The following is a 23980-nucleotide window of genomic DNA, read 5'->3' as shown; positions in this document are numbered from 1 at the left end:
GAGTTCTTGGCCATAGCCTTTCTCACTCTCTCGCTCACTCTCTCTATGCGGAGTTGCTGGCCCCGTCCGTCCCTGTTCAGCACGATCACGAAGGGGTTGTTGTCTGTCGTTGTTTTTTCCCCTTTTACTGTTTCCTCGAAATTTTCCTAACCCCTTTATGCTCCTTGCACCCCGATCTGAGACGGCGGGATGCGAAGGGCCAGCAATGATGATGATGATGAGCCAGGATCAGGATGATGCCAGAGCGCGAAACAGAGAGAGAGAGAGAGAGTCGGAGATAGAGCGAGAGAGACAGACGCAGAGCGTACGAAGGAGAACGAAGACGTCGTGAGCAAATCGGAAGGAGCCGAGCCGAGCATCCGTGTGAAGGATGGAAAAAAGAAAGGAAGCCCACGGAGCAGCATAAGGAGCATAAGGAAAGCAAAGCGAAGTGAAGCGAGAAAAAAACAGACCACAGCTCAACCAAAGACCCGAGATCCGCGCGTTCGAACCACGCGAACTGGTCAGAGACCACGAAGCACGAAGACGCTGCTGACGATGACGATGATGAAGGCGATAACGAGCACCGCACAGCAAACACCGGTAGCCCGGTTTTTCCCTCGCGACGGCTCCCGGCTCCCGGGCTTTTCTTCCGTGGCGTCATCTCAGATGTTCTTGCGACTTCGACCTGTACGGTTCGCTCCACCGGAGTCCAAAGAATCACCAACCGTCCCCAGCCAACAGCGTTCTCGTCGTCATCCTGCGAACGAGAAAGCTCGCCTCCGTTTAACCAATTCTCCGACGAACTCCAGCTCCAGCAGCTGGGCCCCTTTGGGAGAGCAGCCAGCAATCTCCTAGTGCACCGTGTGCGAGTGCGAACCGTGAGTGCAATCCCGAGCACGTGCTGAGGCGCCAGTGTGCCGTTGTTATGGGAACCGAGTGCAACTAAAAGGACACAGTCGCTCGCAGTCTCCTGTGCGCCTGGTACCGGTGCTTGGTGCGATGTGACGACAGCACCTCTCAGGAAGTGAAACAAAACACGGACTCGCTCCACGCGTGTGAACATTACTGCGGTGGCCAGTGCCATATAGTGTGGTGTGTGTTTTTTTTTGTGGTGATTGTGCACCACTTTCGTGAATTCGGGCGCAAGGACGAAGGACGACACCGTTTTGATCGTGTCAGCTCGGGAAGCACCGTTCGAGGAGTGCTTGATGTTGTTTTGTTTTGCTCTGTTTCGGCCAGTTTATTTTTGTTTCCCTAGTTTTACCCGTTCACCAAAAGCACAGCAGTTGTTCTTGATTAAAGTAGGCAAAATTTAAGTAGTCATAGGTAGTCCCGCCCTTTGTTGGGCTTTTGTTGCGCGGAGGGCAAGTCCTTAGCCTGTACGGGTCACCCTTGTAGTGTCAGTCGCCTCGAGTAGCGCTACCCGTAAATCGATCGATCGAAGTAGTAGTGTCCGGTGCAGCGGGCTTGTCGGTTTCCGGGTTTTGCAACGCGCCATGCTTTGAATGTGCCTGCCGAGTAGCACCCGCACGCTCCCCGGGACTCCCGGTATCCGCTACCGTCGGTGATGGAACATAAGCCACCCGCCTGCTCGCCAACAACGGGTTCGAGTGGTGTGATAGTACAGAGTTCGCTAGCCTCGGCCGGCCTCCCATCGGACGGGACCGGGCCCGAGCCCGCCGGTAGTAGTTGCTTGTTGTTGTCGGTCGGTGCCGGTGGTAGTAGTACCGTAGCTAGTCACTCAGGACACGTTTCAGAGCGCCCGCAGGAGTGCGTTGGGAGTGGGTCGTCGGCATCGGCGGCTGCCAAACACGGGGCCGGTTCGATCGGAAAGCCGGGTTCGAGCGCCACGCCGGTGAAAGGATCGGGCGCTTCGGGCGGAAGCAACACCACCGGATCTACCTCCTGCATATCGAGCCCGATTCTCAGCCCTCCGGGCAAAATATTCGGCCGCAACAACAACGGAATCAGTGAGTACATGAAGCTACATTCTTAAATTCCACGTTGCAGTTTAAACTATATTGAAGGACTGGTGACGGTGACGTCCCCAAAGCGATCTAAAAAGTTCAGGATCGCCACGTTGCATTGCTGGCGAAGCGAATTGATTATTTTCGGTACGTCCAAAAACCACCGTAACCCAGTTCTCCACGTGTGTCTGTATGTGTAATCCGTTGTTGTGCCATCGCATTACTTTGCGCTTCGCTTCCGAATGTAGGTATTGTCATCATCCATTACTTTCCGCTAGAGTTGCCACCCGTTTTTTGCGTTCCACCCCGGAGTCCTTCTCCCAGCAGTGGACCGGCCCTGGCTGGCGGACATTAAGCGGATGCCGAACTTCTTTCACTTGGGGACAAGAAAAGACCCAACACACGACTCGAACCCGGCGGACACACGAGGAATGCGGGGCGTTTTTGCACCGATCCACCGTTGCTGCTGTTGCTGCTGCATTCGTCCTTCGGAGACGGCCAAGTCCAAGACGACATGCAGTCGATTTTTCCGCTTTCCGGGTCCGCTGGGTCCGTCCCGGCCCCCCCACTGGTGCGTTGGCCTGCTAGATTGAACTTTCCGAAATGTGTGTTGTTTTTATGTGCCCGCCCCCCGGGGTGGGGTGGGTTGCCCTTCAAATGCGCCCCGGTTTTTCCGAGCAGCGAGGAGATGCACCGGGATCCGTTTCATGCTTCACATTGGACTGTTCATGCTTTTTTTTGCTGTTTCTGCTGGTTTTGTTTTTAGATTTTACTTTTTTATGCGCGGGTCCAATATTTCTTTCTCTGTCTCGCGTTCCCTCTCTTTCACTGTTCCCTATTTCATGCTACGATATTTTATAGATTATAGTCCGGGAGCGCTTTAAGCGCCCCAACTGTACCGGGCGCGGACCTTTGGCACCGGCACCGTTCGCTGCCAGTCCGACTCTAGCGGGATCCGTTTTTTTCTATCTTCCCCATCCTGCACCGGAGAACCGGCGAATGCATGCATGTACTGGCCGCTCACGGTCCGCTCGCCCCAGTTTTCCACCCCAGTCCCGGCGTGCATTTTCTTTTTGTCGTCCGCAGTACGGGGATTCCGTTTGAGAAGAAGAAAAAAACACAACAACAACTCCGAACAGCGGCCAGAAGACGGAATGATGCAAAAAGTGCATCCTTTAGCTGCACCGGAACCGAAGGCTCTCGGTGTCCGTCTGTGGCGGTTGTCTTGTTTTTGCTCCCCGGCCGCTTACGGTTCCTGTGCCGGACATAGTTTTCCAATAGTTTCCGAACGGTCCCACACATACACATACGCCGGTGGACTTACAGTAATTATCAAACGTGAAGTGCCGGAAAATTGGGAGCCAGGAAAAGCCGGCAAATGACCGGGCACGGCACGGTATCTGGCCACTCAGCCATCCGATCCCCATTTGGCTGATCAGCGCTCCGCGCCGGGACTTCCCCTGATTGCAATCGATCGAAGGCGAATCGCCGAGGAAAATCGGCGTCGCTTTTCCTGCGTCTGGCACACGGCGACACTCCCGGTAAAGTCCGTGGCTGTTTTTCTTTCGCTTCCCGATTTTTTGCTCCCGATCCCATTTACCCGACAGCGGCCCCAGGACCCGAACGGACCCGTGGTTCCTCTTTTTGCGGCCCCGGGAGCCTGCTTCTTCCTTCCAGTCTCTTAGCTTATGTTTGCTCGACGGGGTGGCAGAATGCTGGCCGGTGCTGCTGTCCGGTGCTTTCGTTGGACTTGTTTTCGCTATATGTTTATAGTCTTCGCCGGGTGCCCGGCTTTCCACATTGAAAATGGTGGAGCAAAAAAAACCGGGGAGGGTGGAAATAAGACTTTTCCTTGGCCAGCGGAGAAGAAACGGACAGTCCCTGCCCGTGTTGCGCCCTCGGTGGGGTTAGCGCTTTTTTATGCTCCTATACCAGGCGTCCCCACACCAGGGGCACGGAACACGGTGCAGCAGTGTGCTTCGGTTCTTCGGTGGTGCACCTTTTTTCCCCGCTCACATCCCCACGGATGTCATATATATCTATCCGTTCGTTCGTCCGTGTGTGTTCCTAGCATTCGTTGGCATCGGACAGTTGGAGCCCGCTTTCCCGTTCCTTCGAGCTTGTTGTAAGCTCCCATAGACCCGAGTTTGTTGCATTTTCCTCGTGTTCGCGCACACGGTTTTTGTGCCATTCCCGGCTTGGCCGTTGTCTGTGCAAGGAAGGCAGCAATAGGGGATTTTCCCCGAGGGCTGCACCAGCCACTCTGCGTTCTAGCCCCTGGTGCCCGGAAAAGCACCATCGTCCGTTCGAGCGCATAGCCCGTGCCCAATATGTTCGATTCAGGATGCAGTTCAGCGGCTCGCCGGTTTTTCCTCTTTCGACTGCATCCCATGTTTTTCTATCGTCGTAACGGCGCTCCGCTTTCTCAAGACGCGCACCGTTGCAGTGTTCGAAGTCGGACGGGAAGGAGGCAGAAAGAAAGAACCTACTGTCCCAGCGTCCCAGGAAAAAAACACAGTTCCACATGACACGGAGCTCCTCATCTTTGATTCAATCTGGCAAGCAAATGAATCTTATCGATCAGCCTTCTGGCAGTGACTATCCGCTGGAAGATGGATTACATTAAGCCAATGGCGGAATCCGAGGCGCCGAGATCTCCCCGAAGTGTATTTATCACTTCAAACCGAGGCACGGCAGGTCGTCGTGGGTTTTTCGTCAGTTTTCAAAAATCTCACTCAACACCAACCAGCCAACAGCAGTCAAAAAAGCAAACATTTCCTTCGACAAAGAAAGGGCAAGGCAACCGGAGGAGCATCGGACTGGGGTCGGACTTCTTCGACGAAAGTCCGTCTCCGCTGGTTGAGTGATGTATGCTTTTTTTATCTGCTGCCAAATATCGCAACTTTGTTGCGGATGTTACTTCCACTTAGAGGCTCCAAAGAAAGGAAGCATGGCGCAAAACCATCGTCGCGCACTTACATCACGTAACAAATTGAGATCGGTCGCAGTAACGGGATCGCCGGAAAATATGGCACCCATCACGTGTGGCCCGCCTTGTTGCTCATCCCGCGAAGGATCGCTCGCAGCGAGATGAAACGGTAGTCCTTAAAAAATGCATCAAACGCTTTATCGTTGAGTGTTGTGTTATATTTTTTATCCTTCATGCAGTTGTTAGACAAGGGTCTGCACTGACCTGGGCAGTGATGGCTAACCCAATGGGTGGCCCTGCTGCCGGAAAGGCTTCATTTACGATGGCTCCGCAGCTGTCCCGTTTGATAACCTGCTCGCGTTTTAATCGCTGAACCTCACGGTTGCCACGGTGTCACTGAACGGGTCACATGCGGTGCGATCCGTGCTTTGTTAATCCGATCCCTGGCCCCTGGATGTCCTTTGCCCAAATTGGGCGCTGCCCGTCCGGGGTTTGATTTGATTAATAAATTTGGACCCTAACCGAGGATGCTGTTAGAAAAAAATCATTCACATCACCATGCCACCGGTCCAAGCGTCCAGACTGCGTTGGGCAGACTCTCTGCCGCAGGAGCAGATGTGTCCGCGCCACCACCGAACCGGATGCTGGGTTCCAGTTCGGGTACGGGGGAAAAAAATCCTGCCTTTCGATCAACAAACGGGCTCTCACAGGGCCAACGGTCACGTCGGCCGCCGAAATCATGGCCGAGCGCAGCCCAACTGGACCAGGGACCCGTTCCGGACCGGAATCTGACCTGCGCCCGAAAAGGGGTTAAAGTGCGCGTCGGAAGGGCCACTCTGGGGAAGGGCGAAGGGTTGCTGTGCGCTCGATGAACCACGGGGAACAAACAAAAAAATATCAACATTCTATCAAAATCACCGTTAACCCATGGTCGCGCATGGTCCGTTGATTGAAACTCACCGGCAGCAGACCAGATCAGAAATTAACCCCTGCGTGCGTGGTGGCCGGTGTGTCAGCCATTATGATCCGGCAGGACCTGCAGCGCATCGCTTTCTCCTCGCGGGGTTGAGAGCCTTACGTTGACCCCGTCCTCTAGGTGAAATGTGCCCGGTGACCCTTGGTGGCATAAGTCCAGCGGGTGCTTAATGCCGTTAGAATCTGCCTGCCTGCGAGCGAAGGGATGATCGTTATTTAATTTATGCCCCATGCGTTTCGTCAACGCCACGGTTCGATGGTCGTTCGGGAGAAAGCAACTGTATGTCGTGTTTCATGGAACGATGTTAGATGAAGGGAACACTTTAATTGTTTCATTAGAACAAAAACATTGACATTTTGTAGGCTGAACATCTAATCACGAAATTAAACTAAAAACAAAAATTTCCAGCCAATAGCCAATAATATCACAGAAATCTCTAACCGTTCATTTCATTCGTACATTTTAACTTTTCCAAATACGTCAGAAAACAGATTGTGGAGATCGAGAAACGAGAAACGCCGTTACGCAGCAGTATCGTTAGGATATCTGTTAGTTAGTAATACAGTTTGAATGATATGTTCTTTCTTTTTCAAACGCATCCAATTTCATGCAAATCAGATGACAGATTGAAAAGTTATGTCATGTCATATATCAGAGTCTTTTACGGCCGTGTTACAACCGATTGAATTGCTGGAATGTCCTCATAAAATCATCCTTTGATAGCCAATTTGAGCTTAAGGAATAGCAAATAGTCACACGATGACAGACCAAGCGAATACGCAGTGAGTTCATTGACACAAATTGATTTTTTGTTCAAAAACACCTTATTGTCATGTCATGATCACGATCTTGTCTTTATTCTTAGCGCTTGTTTGAGTTTTTGTTTGTCTGTTTTTACCTTTGTTTATATCACCCAAAAACTCTTGCTCTATTCATACACTCATCACCATAAACTTTTTGTAACAAATTATAGGTTTTAAAACAACGATTTACCAAGTGTAAAATAATATTTAGTATTGATTCTTTGTTCCTTTCTTTACTTCTTTAACAAACGTTATAAATCTACCAACACATACTAATGTCGGGAATGCGTCGTTTGTATAATGTTAAAAAGATCGGATTCTTTTAAAGGTAATGACATAGATTTAGAATAATACACAAAGATTTCTCGAATTTTGAGCGAATTCCCGATACTTTTTGGCCACAGTAGCACAGGCTCATAACTTTTTTATCAATCCTCCGATTTGAACGCTTTTGAAAGAGGAAGAACGTACCTTTTACACTATGTTATTAAACAATAGATACGGCCGCATTTTATATTGAAAAAACATCTCGTTATTCAAAAGACATACTGTGTATTTGGTACATCATCCTATTAATTTGGCGGAGGACACGATTTTCCAATATCCCAAGGTAACTCAAATTCCCAAGAAACTATTTGACAACTTGGGCTATCGCAATAGTATCGAAGCCATCGGATGACACTTTGATCGATGCGGCTCGGGATCGAATGTCCGAAGATGCCATCGATCAAGAATCTTAACACATCTAAATTCTTGATATTACAGAGTTGTGGTAATTTCTTCATTTTCGTCTGTGTTCCATTTTTTTATAAACCACATTTTGTGCTCGAATCCGATTGCTTATCGCTGTTTTTGTCAATCGTCAGCATTAACGTTGGTATCTCGACGCCGCCGAACTGTAGAAGCAGCATTTCTTTCTCTTGGAACAACCTGGTTCAACAGGACTGAAACAAAAACCCTTCAATCATAAGCGATTCTTTAGAACCTCTGACTGAAGCCCGAGTTTCGATACACCGCCACGTTTTTCTCACAGTACCGATAACGCCGTTTTTACCGGATCGCAGACTTTAATCGTGCTAGTGGCACCCACCGCCACCCGGAACATAACCCGGCCCCGGCCGCGTTCTTTATTAGCTCCTAGCAACGGCGGCAACGGCGGCGGCGGCGGCGGTCCTTCTTTGTCCTTGGTCTCTCTATTTCACCTGCGCCCCATTCGCGGTTTATGCTTTAATGTTCCCGGTGGCAACTATTTCTTCGTGCCGTGCGTGTTTTGATTTGTCGTCTAATTGTCCCTAACCCGGGGCGCGATCGATGAAAAACTCCGTCTCCCGGCTCCGGGCGGCTTTTGGGTTGGCAAAAACGTTGCGCCAAGGAAACCAATAAATTGTAGGTTTCTTAACATTTTTTTGTTCTGGATCTGGGCCTTTCGATTGGTCTCGGTGAATCACGATGTGTCGGTCTGTGCAGAAACTTCAAAACCGTTTCGGGCCGCCAAACGATGGAATGCACTGGAATGTCTTGCTGGGGAGACATTTTTTTCATCTCAATGCCGGGCTGCCCAGGGTAATTATAAAATCACTTCGAATTGCACCGAAATACCGCAAGCTTCGTGCGTTCACTTCGTTTCGGCGTCGATTCTCGTTATCGATCGACGTAAAGATCGTTCGGTCGCTGAGGCAAAACATGGAACGCAAGATGTGCGTTAGAATTGGGAATTATGTTTTTCAAGCCACACGCGGCCCCGGCGGACAAAGCCGATCGCCTATCTAATACTCGTTCAATGCTTTTTTCTGCCTTCCACTTCATTTACGGTGCAGTTGGCTCCGTTTGTCCGAAAGGAGCGGAATAAAAAACGCCCAAACTTTTGCTGCCTCAAAGAAGAATGGAAAAGTGTTTAAATACAAGAGGCCACCGCTTAGCAGCAGCAGGCCTAGCGGCTCGAGACCCCTTTCGTGGCCGTTCCGACGGCTCTTGCTGGACATTTTTTTCCCCCTTCCGCGGCTTGTAGAACTCATGCAAAGAAGTTTTTTCGGCCTCGGCCACCGTTTCTTACCTCTTTCCATATGAAAGCGTGTATGGCTGGCGCGCCTTTAGGTCCTGTGGACCCCTTTTCGCGAGACATGATCTGTTGTAGGCAAATGGAGAAACGAAAAAAACCGAAGTTCCTTACGAAACCCAAACGCAGCGGCTGCCAAGATGCGTCGCCTTCTGCGATTTCTGCCCGTAAGAAAATCCTTACAATCCGCCCGGTAGGTCCGGCCACCGGTCGGAACATCTGATGAAACCCCGGGACAGGAATTTGAAAAAAACGACGTAGTTTAATCTAAATAAATGGTTCTTCTGGTCTTCTGGCTTCAGCGATAACCCGTCCCCGGGCCAAAGGGTTGCCCGGTGTGGATGGGCTGTTGATGGGTACTTCTTACATTTTTTGCTTGCCTCACACTCGCTAGCTTCCATTGGCGCTCCTTCAATTCCTTGCCGACCGGGCACTGCAGCGAGAGGATGTGTCTTTGGTTTGGTACATTACGGAATTACGGAACGGAGCCACGACGGACACTGAGAATGCGAGAAGGTGAGCAACTGGACCAAAAAAAATAAGGCTACCCTGTCCAGATGGTCGCCGACAATGATGCGCACAAAAAGACGTTCCCGGAGCTCGTGTGGCATCGTGTTTTTTTGTCCACGAGTCTTTCGAGTGCACGTTTCGGAACTGGCAGGAACCTTCATGTGGCCAGATTTTCCGATTCAATAGAGGTTTGTAACGGTTTTTCGGTTGGTGGGCGCCCGGAACCGGTGTGCCGGGATCTTGATCCTAGAGGCTGATCGTCGTTAAAATAAACATTACACTCCGAGAGCAGATAGACGTCAAGACACTGAACTCTCTAGTGCCGGTCTGACCCCTTTTTGTGTGACCAAATGCTCCGATCTTGATCGTGTACATGTTACAGTACTCTAATTATAATAATATCTTCTCCGGTGCTCTGGTGGTGCGTAAAGCCAGAACCGTGTTCTGGAAAAATGTGACACAATTTACGTGGTAATTACGATAATTTCCATGCCCCATTTCGGACTCCCAAAGTAACGGTGCTCGTTATCTGCTGTCGTCAGCTTGAAACAATTAATACCAACCGGGTGATGGCCGCGTTCTGCTTCTGGCACCAGAACTAGGAACCTATCCTCTGCCGGTGCTATGCGCTACTCACTCATTACACGAACGCAGCTGTACTGTTGAAGCACGTGTCATGTCGCTTCGCGCCGTGCGATCGCACTGACCTTAAACTTCACCGATCGATGGCAGCTTTCATCGATTGCGTCGACCGAAGACCGCCCTGTAGAACTCCCAGGGCCGCAGAACGGTGGCAGAACCCATTGTGGGCCATCGATAATAATTGAAACATACGATACCGTTACGCGACCAGATGGCGTGGATGGCGCGTGCGTATCGAAATTGAAGGTTTCCGATCGCGACCGCGAACCGCGACCACGACAATCATCGCCCAGAACAGGTTCTCGGGGTGCGGCCCCAAAAACCGGGACCACAAGACGAAGGGCCACGCGACACATTTACCTAACATCGGGATCGCTGATAAAGCGGATCTCAAGTGATCCGGGCGACGCAAGGGGACCTTTCGGGCACCCGGCGAAGGGTCTCGGGACTGTTGCCTGTGGTACCTGGTCGCGTTCCGGGTCGCGTGTCTACTCGCGACCCGGATCGGGCCGGAGCATCTGGTAAGGAGGTATGGAAGGTAATGTCACTTTGCGCATCCCGGCCCGGCCCGGAGCGGTGCCGTCTTGTAAGGGGTCTGATATAATCGATAATGAGGGCACAATGCGCAGCTAACTACCGATCAATTTGGCCACATTCTTTGGCCTGAATTCATCTTCGCACTTCGCGCATCCTCTTCGGCCTCGCTCGGGGCCTCCGCCACGAGATGACTATATTTACGGGGTCGGTTCGGTCGGGCCGTTTTCCGGTGTCCGGTCGCCCCTAGAACGCGATCCTCTGCTTCCTTCGCCACCAGGTGCCAAGGGCACGTGGCGAAGGGATTGCGAAACGGTGTATCACCGTGTGACGAAGCGTGCAACAAGCTTGCCAAATATTTACATCTTCCCTCTTGTGCTCCTGCTGGTCCAGCTTTCCGGGACCATCTGTTCTTGGGCCCCCGGGCCGGGCCCCGGGCCGGGCGTGTAATTTGTGGCGTAATGTTCCGCGATTAATTGCGCAACGGTGAATGATTATGGTGGCCACATAATCGCATCCGGTAGAACCCGCGTGCTGGTCAGCTGGACACCGGACTGACGGGCCACTCGGTGTCCCGTATGCAAATCGTGCAGCGTGCTTTTTGTTGAGGTCATTGGTTTGTGAATGGTGGTGACCCAGTGGCGAGAAAGGTGTTAAGCTGAAGAGTATATTTGAGGCGTTTAGTCCTTTTCGATCTGCAAACAAATCACGACGCTTGGCCGTTTCTTAAAATAAAGAAAAGGCCACAAACAGATAATGGTGTATTTATTCTAATAAATTAACCACCGATTGAACGGCTCTGTCGGAAGGAGGCTAGGCTAATTGGGAGACCTATCACCATTTCAGGAACTTGGAAACAACAGCCGAACAGAAACACGATTCTATCATCTCGATGTGAAATGGCGAGGACTTATTACCGACACTTCCTTCGGGCCCGTTCATCCTATTAAAAAGTTCAGCCATCCATCCATCCATCAAAGGATCAGGGAGCGCAAAGCGCGCCAGTCCCAAAGGACAACGGACTCCATTAAACAATACCCTTTTTCCTTTCGGGTAATTAATGCGGTTGTTTGCTTACGGAAAATGGACGCAATCTTCCGACAGGCCCGCGCCCAGGATGGTTCCCCGTGGAGTGTCGGCAAAAGGATGCTCTAAGGAATGGAAAACAAAAACCTCGAAACGCCCGAAGACAGTGAGCAACGTCTTGTCATAATTCAGCAGAAAACAAAAAAAAACGGGGACGTTGTCACACGTTGGGCCAATGGTGCGTGAATTTTCATTCCATTACGGCTTTATTGAATTTGCGATCAATTTTCCTGGCGCGTCCCGACGGTCCATGATACCGCCGCCGGTCCACTGTCCACTGGTTGTCACTTTCACTGACCCGTTCCAACCGGGAGCCTTCTCTGCTCCGGCCTTTGTTACGCACCCCGACGCAACGACCGAATCGCTGCCGGCGCCACTTTAGCCAATCAGAGATCGCACCGGGAACTTTCCCGAACGCCAGCCAAGTGGAAAACCCACTCCCCCTGACTGGGTTCGGAAACGCATCCCGCGCGCTCTGTTTACGCGTGGCGGCTGGCCCCTTTGCGCGGTGGCAATCACCCTCGGCCGGCCGGAAACCCTTTTTCCGCGCGCCGCGATGAGGTGCGAGAAAAAGACAAAAATAATTAAAAATGATAAAAATTGTAATTAAGGGTGGAAACTGGCGTTGCGTTTTTCCGGTTCCAACGGGAAACCCTGCGGAGGAGTTTGGCCGTATTGTTTTTTTCCTTTTTTTATCCAGGAGTTTGCACTTCGTCCTTTCACAACTTTCACCCCAACAGTAGCACCAGCCCTTGGTTCGGAAATATTGGTTCTGTGGTAGCGAAAGAAAAAGGGCCTTTTTCGGATAGCGCCTAATTTGAAGGATCTTTCGAGTATTGGGAAAATAAAATGGACGACCCATTAGCGGAACACCCACCCCGGGTTGCGGGCCGTTTTCGATCTGGTATTCTTTTCCCCGGGCAGGATGGCTGCCATTTTGTGTTGGCCGTTGGTCCTTGTTTTCTGAACTATTTACGTTACAAATAGTTTATTTATTATTGTTTGTTGGATATCATCACATTCATATCAAGCGGGGCAAGTCCAGAAAACCCCGAAGCGCGTTCTCAAAATCACAGCTACAGATACACTCTCGGGTCCTGAATACAAATTGTTAAATGAGGCAGACAGACTATTTTGGAAAGAATAATTTTTTTTCGCTCCGCTTAGCTCGGTTTAGCGGTTCTGTTTGAATGTGTTTTTGTTTCAATCCATGAGCCGTTTATCGCCGACCGGCAGTCTGATCTTCAATTATAGGATCAAACATAATTTTCTAAATTTTACACTCTCAGCCCTTTCTTTTTCATCATTATCGGCACAGTTTTTCCCATGTAGTTTGTGATCTTCCTTACTGCCTTCCTTTTCCGACCATTTTCTCGAAGAAAGTTACAAAACTCCCGCAAAATTGAGTTTTTTTTCGATGCATTCTTCAATCTTATGCTAGCATTTCTTGACTACTCCTGGGAAGACCTAAGAAGGCGGCCGCACAGCTTCCGAACTCATTTCGTTGCAGCCACCTTGAACAACTATTCAAAACCTGGCGTCGAATACAATCTTCCAATATCTTCCAATTCGCGGGAGAGAGAAAAAAACTGCTTAAATATTCCACTCGGTCCGGTTGCATGTCTGCATATGGTTTTGGGAGTTTACTTTTTTCACCTTATCGGCAAGGTTTCTTCAGACTCTCTAGCATTTAGTCGGGTTCCCACCCGACGAACCGATGGGAAGATCTCAGCTACCAGCTGCTCTTTTACCGATCGCCGCCGTGTGAAGGAGCTCCCGGAACGCAAAAAATCGGACCTTCTTCACGGGATCTTCCAAACGCACCGATTTGGTGATCCTTCTGTGGCGTCTCGATACAACGGGACTTCTTTCACCGCCATGGGGAAAGCGCTTTGAAGCAAGCGGACAAAAAAACCCACACACACCGCAGGACCATTTGAAGGAGTTGAAACGAAAAAAAAAAACACGGCCAGCACCCAATCGAACCAACCAATTTCGTGTGCATAAATTATCTGCAGTGTCCTAATGATTAGTTCGTAACCTCGGGAGCAACTCCCCGTTCCGGGAGGCAAGCCCTGTGTGTCCTGTTTTTTGCCGCGCTTCCCACCGCCGCCTGGCGCGGCTCCGGCCAACGCCGAGCGCTGGCAGGCGAGTGATGGAGTGTGGTCCACAGGATCACGCTCGCAGCACAAAAAATGGTCTCCGCGTCTACCGCGAACGATTATTCAAATTTCTGGCCGTGCCCATCCCATAGTCTTAGAGCGCGGTCCCTTTTCGGACGCGCCGCACCGTGTCTTCCTCGGCAAGGAAAGGACACGCACGCAAGACGGTGCGCTCGGCAAGGGGTGAGACAACAACTAGTTGACCCCTTCGCGGGAAGCGTGTCTGGTCGCATTCCTGTGCCCTCTGACTGCCACTCGCCACGTGAAGGGGTGACGCGATCGGATCCTAGTCCTAGGTTCGACGCTGTTTTTTCGGTTCCGTCACAAAATCCGGAAGATGATTACTCATCTTGCTGGGAACACCTTGGAGCGGTGGGTTAAACACCTTGACGGGACCTCTAATTCTCATGATCGTATGCATACCGGCGGCTCATCTGTTTGTGGTGTTTTTTCTACTATATTGTAGATTTTTTGCCATTAAATATTGTTTTTTTGTTTCTTCGGGCTAAGCGTCAACAATGCCATCAGTGTCATTACGCCGAAGGTGCGCCGGTCGCGGTGCGTATGGTAATGAGATGCGGTGGGAAATCCAGTTCGTCTAGAGATAAAGCAATTTTTTTCGAAAAATAATAGTTAGCTACAGTCTGTATCTTCACTCGTGAGAAAGTTAATAGTATCTTGATGCTGTGTTTGCTCATACGGAAAGGTTCTTGTAACTTGTTATTGATTAAGCATTGATTGTGGGTTTTTCGGAACTCAACCCTTGATCAGAGGATGCTTTCGTTTTGCATTTCCCAACCATTTTCCAATGAACGTTATCATTTTTACTGTGTTAATATTACCGATAATAAGAATATCATACTTTATGTATTATGGTAATTTTTAAAATAGCTGTTTGATTGCTTTAAGAATGTACTCAACTATATTCCTCTCTTTCGTCAATTTTTTTACATTAACTTTTTACAATTTCTTTCTTTTACAAACTTTTTACAAAATTATTTTATTAAATTAGCATTCTGTGCAACTCATTCTCATCATCCTAGCCCGGGCCTTGGTCATGGAAACCAATAAGGTCAAACATAGCAGTCAGGCAATCTTAGCAGTCTTTGTTAAAACAGTTCAAATCAATATTTACGACTACGTTTCTGGTGGCGTGATAAGTGAACCAACTAAAAACGCGATTCCTATGATACGCAAAGAAGCAACCCATCTTGCTCACAGTCTCCAAAGCTTTCTCACAGATCGGATTGTTGGGAAAAAAAAGTTTGAACTTCATGCAAATAACTTTTTTAGGTTATCGACCAAAGGTACACCCAACCAGCCTCATCTGCTTCGAAAGCAAGAAGCCAGCTTAAAATTACGACACGACAAACCAGTCGATGGTGTAGGAAACTAATATTACACCAAAAAAAACACGAACAGATTTCACGTCACCGAAGGGCTCCGTTCTCACGGTGGCTTCGGCAAACAGCTCGCCTCGCCCTGAACTGTCCTTCTGTGGGATAAACACTCAAATTTCTGTCATTACTCGATGGCATTAAAAAAAGCTGGCCAGCGCACTGCGTAAGACAAAAAAAGCGGTGGACGCTATGCACGCCAACAACAAGCAACAGCCAAAAAAACTGGAACACCAGTCCTAAGATCAAACAAAAGGGTTATCCTTTCCGAGGCGACGGCAACCGAGAGCGAAAGTGAAAAATTCCCAAACATCACGTCCAGCACCAAAAAAAGCGGATCAGAATGAACGAAACCCATCACAAAAAACAAGCATCGTGCGCCGTGATATCTTCCCGACGAGCCGGATGGACCTCGATATGCAAATAAGATCCCGTACCCTAAAACACTGAACCCCCGATCCCCAGGGAACCGAAGACAGCTAGGCGACGTCGCGTCATACCCCGAACGGCAGGTTTGCGGGTCGCTCGACGAGGTCCTTTTCCGGAGGGGAATCCAGGATGTGCGTATACAATGTGAATCAACCATCAGGAGACAGAGGAAAAAACCTGCTCATTCTTCTGCTACCTTATCGTAAGGCCAACGGGGACAGGGATTGACCTACGACGGGGCCAGGCCGAACCAAGGACCTCTGGCTTCGGCAACGAGAGAGTTCCGTTCCCATTGCCGCAATTGGTTAGTTGGGGACCAGTTGGGCCAGTTTTGTTTTAGCGCAATTGCCAATTGGCTGTTTGAAGTGCCGATTTGTAATTCGCACTGTTCAAGTGGCCATCACTCCAATGCAATCGGTTCCGAAGCTGGAGTCCTGTTTGGTGTGTAATCTAATTTTAACAAGTTGAAAAAAATTGGGAAGGGAATCATTCGTTCTCACTTGACAACTCAATAAACAGTCACCCCCTAGGGGTGGGTTAATTGTCGGTTAACCGATTAGGCTCACCGTCAAGGGTCCACTGTACGCCGGTTTGCGAAAACCAAAAAAACCGAAACCTAACCATGTTCCCGTGTTTACAAATGAATTCACCGGGTTGAGTTAGCTTTTTTTTGGCGTCCTGTTGATGTCCTGATTCTCGATCGGCAGCTAGGAGCTAACCGCGTTGACGCCCGAAAAAGTCATCATAATTTTTCCAAACAAATTTACGTTCGACTAACGGATTATGCTCCGGTCGGCGCCGATCGGCTAGGAGGGACCAAGCCTTTTTTACACCCGCAGTATGCAAATTTTACCCTACGCCGTGTCAGCGCAACGTGACGCGATGAAGTGCCAAACGATGAAGTGGTGCCGGCGTAGTGAGAAGGAAAAAAACCCGTGCGTGACTTTAGCTCCTCGAGCCTCGAAATGCAACATCACTCGGCAATTAAATCGTTCGGCTGTGATCGTTTGTTCGAGCTTGTATCTTTTTTTATAAACATTACCACTTTGAACTCGTTTCGAACGATAGTTTCGGTGCGTGGTGGTTAAGTTGATTAGATCGCGTGAATCACGGGGGAACGAGTTTTTTTTTATCTTTACCGACCGATTCTGGCCTCTATTCCTAACCCAAAGTCACACACAATCGTTTACCCCTTTCGCTCGGCGTGTCTAACACCCGGCCAACAACCGATGGTGATGGGGTGAAATTGAACGCACCACCGTTTATTCGCACGGTGCCCACAGGACCCCGGACGCGGCTGACGATGGGTAACGACGTTCCGGGAAGTGCGATTATCACCCCCCGGGCGAAAATGTTACCGACCAACATCATCATGATTATTCAATTTGATTACCATTGGCTAGAAATAAACGAATTATTCCAAAATGAAGGGGCACTCTTTAAGGAAAAGATTCCTTTACTATTTCCGATGAAATTTGAATTATTACAGAACTTACAGAATTATTAAATTAGAAGAGGACGGAAGAACTTCTTCATTATCTTTGCCTAATGTTAATGCTCCAAAACTAAAAGACAATCGAGTCCTACTGAACTCCAAGGGCAGGTTGAGAGCAACTACAGGACTACAAAAACGGTTAATGCATGTAACGGCCATAAATGTGTTTTTAACTGTACCCGTCGTTGAAGTTTTGTTTAATTGCGAACGTCATTAACGTTGTTCTAGAACAAAAAAATGAATCGTACTCTTGAACGTAGATTTTTAAGCTACGTAAACGATGCTGCTTAGGTGAATAAACAAGGTAGGACGAAAGACGTAAGATCTTGTCGAACCAAGAGCTGCAGAGGAACTTCAAACTTCAATAAAACACAATTAAGCTGATGATAATGTTGCTCTGCTCATTCTTACAGTTGCAATAAATTATGCAACAATCGAAATACACACAAGAACAAGCCAAGAGCAATGCCTAGTTTGGTTGTAAACTCTAGTCCATCTGGTTAATTGACACATCCGTAATCCCAAAATGATCAAGCACTGACTAATAAATACAACGAAGTTACAGTGCAACACGATTCAGCCACATTCATACAATACCTTACTAAAATAGTAATGTTCTAAAATCCAAATTCATTCAAGGACGTTTGATCCCTGATGAGACTTTGCCATAAGCATAAGATGCATGAGATGACCGATCAACACAAAGTGAGCATCAACTTCAACCTATAATCGCAAGCTCATAAGTTATTAGATAGCCCTAGCAAAGGGGAGCGTTGAACTTTTAATGTACATTTTTGTTGAGCAAAACCAGCACCTCACACAAACACTACGAATGTTACATGCACGCAACATAAACTATAGTTATCACCGTGGTGGAATGATCTGGATTCCAAAATGAGCCCACCATTGCCAATTCTCACCAACAAAAAAAAGGGTCCCAAAATGCAACACCGAAAACATTTTTGTTGCTTCATTACCGAACCGAACTCGCCGCTCTGGCGACTTCCACTTGCGTGTCGTGCAAACATTCGACGCCACCCATTTGCGGTGCATATTTTACACTCCTTCACGCTGCGTCTTCTTCATCTTCTGTCCACCAGCCGCCGGGGGCGACATTCCAGAGTCATGTCGTTCGTCTAACCGAAGCCTTTCGCGAGCGAGCATCCCTCGGACTGACCGCCGATGGGGCTGATTGACAACATTTTTGTGTCTGATTTCTCGTTCGCCCCGTTTTGGGCAAGAAATTAGTTGCGTTCTCTCCAGCGTCCAGAAAGGCGCACATTTTTCTCGAGGTGGCCTTCCCGCCGAGTGTCGGCGTTAGGAGTACTCCGGTCCGGAAAACGGGCCCTGGGTTCGGTTCCGTCGGTGGAGGGAGTGGTTTGCTCACTCACGGACATGTTTTTTTTTTGGTACTGCTCGGTGTCCTGTGCTGCCGATCCTCGATCCGTACCCGACCCGACCTCCTGATTGGGCCGTTGTTCACCGTGGTAGGCTCCGGTCTTCGAGGGTTGCCTCGAAGCCGAGTATTTGTCTGTGGTTCTGGGAGTGAGACCAGAGCCTCTGCGATTTGCGTGCTCGCTCTGGTTGCCCAGGGCTGGCGCAATGATTCTGCCACACCAAACCATCCCTCCATTTTCTGTGCGTTCCGTTAGGGTGTAAGCCTCTGTTTTTTTTTTGGGTAAGGATCTGCGACCGTCATTTTCTTCCTTGCGTTTGCGGCACCCCAATATAGTGCGTGATCCGGCGGAAAGGGTTGCCCCTTTCGGGGAGTGAAAAAAAAGGAAGAAGAAATCGCGGCCCTCGTCAACGGCCGTTGCAAAGAAACACGGCCCGGTTTCTTGGCGCGCAACCTCAATGTAGTGAAAATTGTATTCATCGGAAAAAAACTCGTCTAAATCTAGTCTACGAGCAACAACAACGGCACACACAAAAAAGATGTCCTTGACAGCGACTTGCTGATAATTTCAGCCATCGTCGACGGTTTTCCGTAACGGTTTTCTAGCTCACGAGAGCTGTCTTGCCGGTTTCTAGAAGCGGTCCACGTCGGTCTACGTCGGGCTAATGGGAGGCGGTTAGAATAGGATGCGTAAAGTACCGAAACGACCGTTAGGGATTTCAAGACAGCATCTTCGAGAACTAACACTTCCACCACGGCGGAAGGAGCTCCGGGTGTTCCGGGCGAAAAACAGAGCGAGGATGGAAATCCGCTTGGATGGAAAAAATCCTTCTCCGGCCTCGACGTAAAAATTAATGAATTAGAAGAGTGCGATAAAAAAGAGCGAAAAGAAGAATTATTATGAATGATAAACGCATAAATTACCAAAACGATGCCGAACTTTGTCGGCCGTTTCTGGAAACCCTTCGCGTTGGTCTCGTGGTCGGTGGAACGGTTTTTCGGCCATGATTTGGCGGAGCTCAACCATCACCGCCAGGCGCCAGGTCTTCGGTCGCTTTTCAGGTTTTCCCGCTCCCGACAGAGGCCACCCCTGAACACTTTGAATCTGGTTCTAAAGAGCGCCTTCTCTTTTCGCAGTGGTTGTCACGTCGACCCCTTCAAACGAGGCCGAACTGCAACTGTATCGCGTCCTGCAGCGAGCCAGCCTGCTCAACTACTACGACACGCTGCTCGAGATGGGTAAGCATCGGTGGCCAAACGAAGAGGCCGACCCATAAGTTACATTTCTGTCCACTCTGACAGGTGGCGATGACGTCCAGCAGCTGTGCGATGCGGGCGAAGAAGAGTTCCTGGAGATAATGGCCCTGGTCGGGATGGCTTCCAAACCACTGCACGTGCGGCGGCTGCAGAAAGCGTTGCACGAGTGGATGACGAATCCGTCCGCTTTCCAGAGCCCGCTCACCAACGTGGACATCCCGTCGCGGATACCGTACAGTCCGGAGCCGGGCTCGATCGCGCGTAGCGTGACGTCGGCCGGATCCGGATCGTACGGTGGCGCCACGGGACCACCGGCCATCGTCGTCGGCGGTGGCTTCTCGCTGAGCGCATCCTCCAGCGCCAGCGTCAATCTCCCGCCGACACCGACCACACCGACTCCGGTCGCCGCTTCGTCGTCGGCGGCCAGCACCACCCTGGGACATCTGGGCGGTGGCGGTCACCATCACGGGATCATGCACCATCAACATCACCTGCACCATCCGCTGAGCAGCAGCAGCAGCAGCCAGATAGGGTCCACCACGAGTGGGTCCGTTCAGCTGACGCCGGCCCTCACCGAGGACCAGGTGGCGAAGATTGTGCAGGCGGCCGAGCGCCTGTCGCGGACACTGCCACGGCTCGAGCCCCGCCAGCAGAGCATCAAGAAGCGATCGGCCCGCGACCTGGAGGCGGTGATCGCGATGAGCGACGGCGACCCGCGCCGGATGGACGAGATCCGGAAGTACTCCGCCATCTACGGGCGTTTCGACTGCAAGCGGCGGCCCGAGAAACCGCTGACCCTGCACGAGGTGTGCGTCAACGAGGCGGCCGCCCAGATCTGCAAGTACATTCCGGCCCTACTGACCCGGCGCGACGAACTGTTTCCGCTCGCCCGCCAAGTGGTGCGCGACTGCGGCTTCGGCCATTCGGCCAGCATACGCTTGACCGGTCTGAGGTAGCCCTGAGTCCTGACCCTTTCTGGCCATTCCGAGCTCACCGAAGTTTCCGTTCCTTTCCTTTGCAGCCAAACACAAGCGCTTCGTGGCGACGAACTGGACACGGCCCAGCAGCTGAAGAGGGCCCGGCTCTCGAGCGACACCAGCTCCGACATGGGCAAGGTAGCCTAACCAACAGAACCACAGCGCCTTTTGAGCGCACGCTTCTGCTTCGCGCTGCTTACGCTTTGCTTAACGCACCGAGCTATTGCACAAACCTCTGGCCACTTTCGCCGGCCATTTTCCATGCTTTCCATGCTTGTTTCGTGTTGCTTCAAATGTGTGCCTTCATTTCTGCCCGTTCACCGCCGATAGCTTCGGTTTTAATGCGTCCTAGTAGGCTTTCATTTTTTGTTGCCATTTTTCGTTTACAGCAAACTGCCACCGCAACGCAATACACGTGCTTATGAGCGTCGGTTATAGTAGGCCGCCCTCGGGACACCTCGGGGCACTGATTGCTAGGCTCAGGCCTCCTGCTTACGATTCCGCTTCCTATGCTTCCGCACTAGCTTTATCGGTTTTTGTTGTTCAAGCATTTAAGTATCATTTTATTTATCTAACTTTTATTGGTTTCTCTGTTGACCGCAAATGCAATATGCTTTTTTTTTATTTTTACGTTGTTTAAGTAGGTGCATCTGCACTGCACTGTTTTCAAACGCCAGCCCAGGATGAAATGGAAAGCAGAAAACGTATCTTAACCATCCGTCCGATGACAAGATCCTTGCTTACTTTCCACTTCATGATGTTGCAGGGCTTCCTTTGGTTCCAGTGCCGTGCAGATGTTTCTCTAGTAGTTTAGTGCGCTTCTCAAGTCTGCTGCTCATCGCTTATCGCGTCTAGTGTTTCGTCAACTGCTTTAAGCATCGGTTGTGCCTTTCCTGTCCCTAGTCAATGCTTTGACCTGCTTGCATTTTGCATCCTGTTTTCCGCCTGTTCGCTTGTATCGTGTGTTACTAATTTAGTGAAAACGTAGAACATTGCATGACATTTGCCAAGTAGTCGCTTTGACCTCGTTATCCCTCGTTATCCATCCAAACCATTTATTTTCTTTTTTAGAAATACGGCATCCCGCTTTTTTCACCATAATCATCATTGTTTTATCTGTCCTGCTTTAGTGTGTTTTTTTTACTTTTCCCAACCCAACGAATGTTTTTCTATAGTTTTGAAAACCGCTTCGCAACGCAACGCAATTACTTACGCAAATTGTGGGTTACAGTGCTTTTGCACTATTTGTCCAAAAAGTTTTTTATTTGGCGATTACGTGGCAATGGATCTTATTTTTCTTTAACTTCTTGACCAATTATATCACTTTAAATGTATAGAACATTTTTTGAAGACCTTACCTAAATAGATTTTGAGATAATAACGGTTGCAATCAGCCTGTAGCTCAGAATTTGATGTGAGCCCAGGCACTCTCAGTGCCAGTTTGCAGTCTTTGCCAAACCCGTGCATTGAATGCTCCGGCCAGGAGTGCTAGAAACGCTTACCGCTTATCCGCTTACGCTGTAGTCGCTGTTTAAGATACCCATCTCGCTTCATTTAGACTTAGGCCAACTCCATGTTTTAGTCCAACTTCTGCTTCTTGATATAGTTTTATGCTTCATTTTTTTATCTTATGCTTTTCTGAGTAAACTTTAGTTCGCGCTTCGCTTTCAAACATTTGCACGAACCAATTCACTAGCACGCTTCGCAGGGCACTGCTTTGAGCCAATGAGGTTGACGATAAATAGTGTGATGCTAATCCTATCCGCCTCTCAATGCTTTCCCAGGAAAACTCCGACGACAACCGGGACATCTCGAGCGGCTCCATTTACCAGCAGATCAGTGACAAACCATTCGACCTAACTGATTCAAGTAAATTTTCGTGAGTATTTCTTGTAGCCCTAAGGTGGCGCACCCGATCCGAAGGACCCGATCCGACGTGTAACGCACCGTTAGAATTGTTGACTGCTAATGGTGAATGTTACGACCCAACGTTCTGGACCTTCACGGGTGTGTCTGGTTGCCAAGCCTTCACTGTGTAGCTTGAGTGTGTTTGAACGCGAGCTGTGTGCGTGATCGTGCCACTAATGATCGTCCGATGAATCGTCTTTGCAGGTACACTAGATCCGAATTTGATGACACAGATTCTCGATTTAGTTTTAGCAATTCAAGTTCGTCACCAGTTCAAGTGAGTGTCGAAACGCCGTGTATGACTATGACACAGGGTGACCCGTTCTTCACCGTTGCAGGCTGGAAATGGAGCCGACCGAGATTTGAGCGACCCGGACTTCGGGGACATTCGCACCCACACCCCGAGAGCGCTGGACCCGACGGGCGGGGCGCTCGGCGTGCAGGTCATCTCGTCGTCCGGTGGCCACATCATTGCCGTGGCCAACCCAGCCCTGGCGCTTAGTCCGGCCCTCAGCGAAGCGATCTCCATCAAGCGGGAGGCGATTTCACCGGACATTTGAAGCATGATCTCATCCCACGGCCTCCCGCGGCCGGGCAGCCCGAACGAGGGTTGTCCATCGGTTGCTGGGCCAACACCGGACACGCTACCGCTGCTGCTGCTCCTGTACCATATCTACTTTACGTGCTTTTCTGGTGGAGGATTTTGCAAAATTCCCGTAGGTCAAGGCATCCCCTTAGATTGTGCTAGTCGGCAACTTTATAAAAGTTATTTCCCAAAATTCAAAGATAGCTAAAAAGGATTGTGCGTTTTTTGTTTACTTTTACTGGCGCCAAACGGACGATTCCCTTTGTTTTAATGAGACTTCAAGTTCAAAGACTGCCCCCAAAAGCCCCACGTGAGGCCCTTTTTTCTTTTGCAATGTAGCGTACTGGTTTAGTTTGTTGATAGCTTTTTTTTTATTCAAAATTTACCACTCCCTACTTTAGGCAACTGCTCGAAACGATTAAAGCAATGACCCCAAAAGACTGCCCAAAATAAATGCAACAACCGCAGGACTGCTTCCGCGTAGGTCGGGAATAAGTTACATTCTCTTGTTTTGTTTGTTTTTTCTATCGTTAGGTTAAGGAAGAGGTTCTTGATTCGCTCACTGGCCCCGGTTCAGGCAGGGGATCGTGTACAATAGTTGCAGTTTTTAACACAACAATTCCGCAGCGGGGCCAGTCGGAGAAAGAGTGTTTTAAGTTTATTAGTCAAACAATAAAAGGCATAAAGAAATAAGCTACAGCAGACGCCGATGCGTCGCGATCGAAACAAATTCACACAACACACAACTTTGCTAAAGTACAAACGACGAACGGAAGGAAATAAAACTCAATCAACGCATAACCTGCTCACTGGAGCGTAAAACTGTATAGATGCCACCTGTCTCTGAATCAGAATAAATCAATAATAAGATAGTCCAGCAGCGCACCG

The 23980-nt window shown here is 49.6% G+C and overlaps 1 protein-coding gene across 1 annotated transcript; it reads left to right on the top strand.

The window, feature by feature from the left end:
* Window positions 1-1549: 1549 nt before the first annotated feature.
* LOC131207329 (NGFI-A-binding protein homolog) lies at window positions 1550-23066 on the top strand. The gene is made up of 7 exons (XM_058199939.1): window positions 1550-1952; window positions 19502-19603; window positions 19667-20573; window positions 20643-20736; window positions 22383-22477; window positions 22711-22783; window positions 22845-23066. The coding sequence occupies exons 1-7, from the start codon at window positions 1550-1552 to the stop codon at window positions 23064-23066; spliced, it is 1896 nt and encodes a 631-aa protein (XP_058055922.1).
* The last annotated feature ends 914 nt before the right edge of the window (window positions 23067-23980 follow it).

The sequence above is a fragment of the Anopheles bellator genome, chromosome 2 (assembly GCF_943735745.2).
Source record: "Anopheles bellator chromosome 2, idAnoBellAS_SP24_06.2, whole genome shotgun sequence".
Taxonomy (NCBI): Eukaryota; Metazoa; Arthropoda; class Insecta; order Diptera; family Culicidae; genus Anopheles; species Anopheles bellator.
This window is presented reverse-complemented; position numbering and strand designations above follow the sequence as displayed.

Excerpts from the sequence above, each read along its gene's own strand:
- LOC131207329 (XM_058199939.1), top strand. The coding sequence starts at position 1,550 with ATGGAACATAAGCCACCCGCCTGCTCGCCAACAACGGGTTCGAGTGGT. Across the intron at positions 20,574-20,642 it reads ATACGCTTGACCGGTCTGAG|CCAAACACAAGCGCTTCGTG; the intron begins GTAGCCCTGAGT and ends TTTCCTTTGCAG. Across the intron at positions 22,784-22,844 it reads CAAGTTCGTCACCAGTTCAA|GCTGGAAATGGAGCCGACCG; the intron begins GTGAGTGTCGAA and ends TCACCGTTGCAG.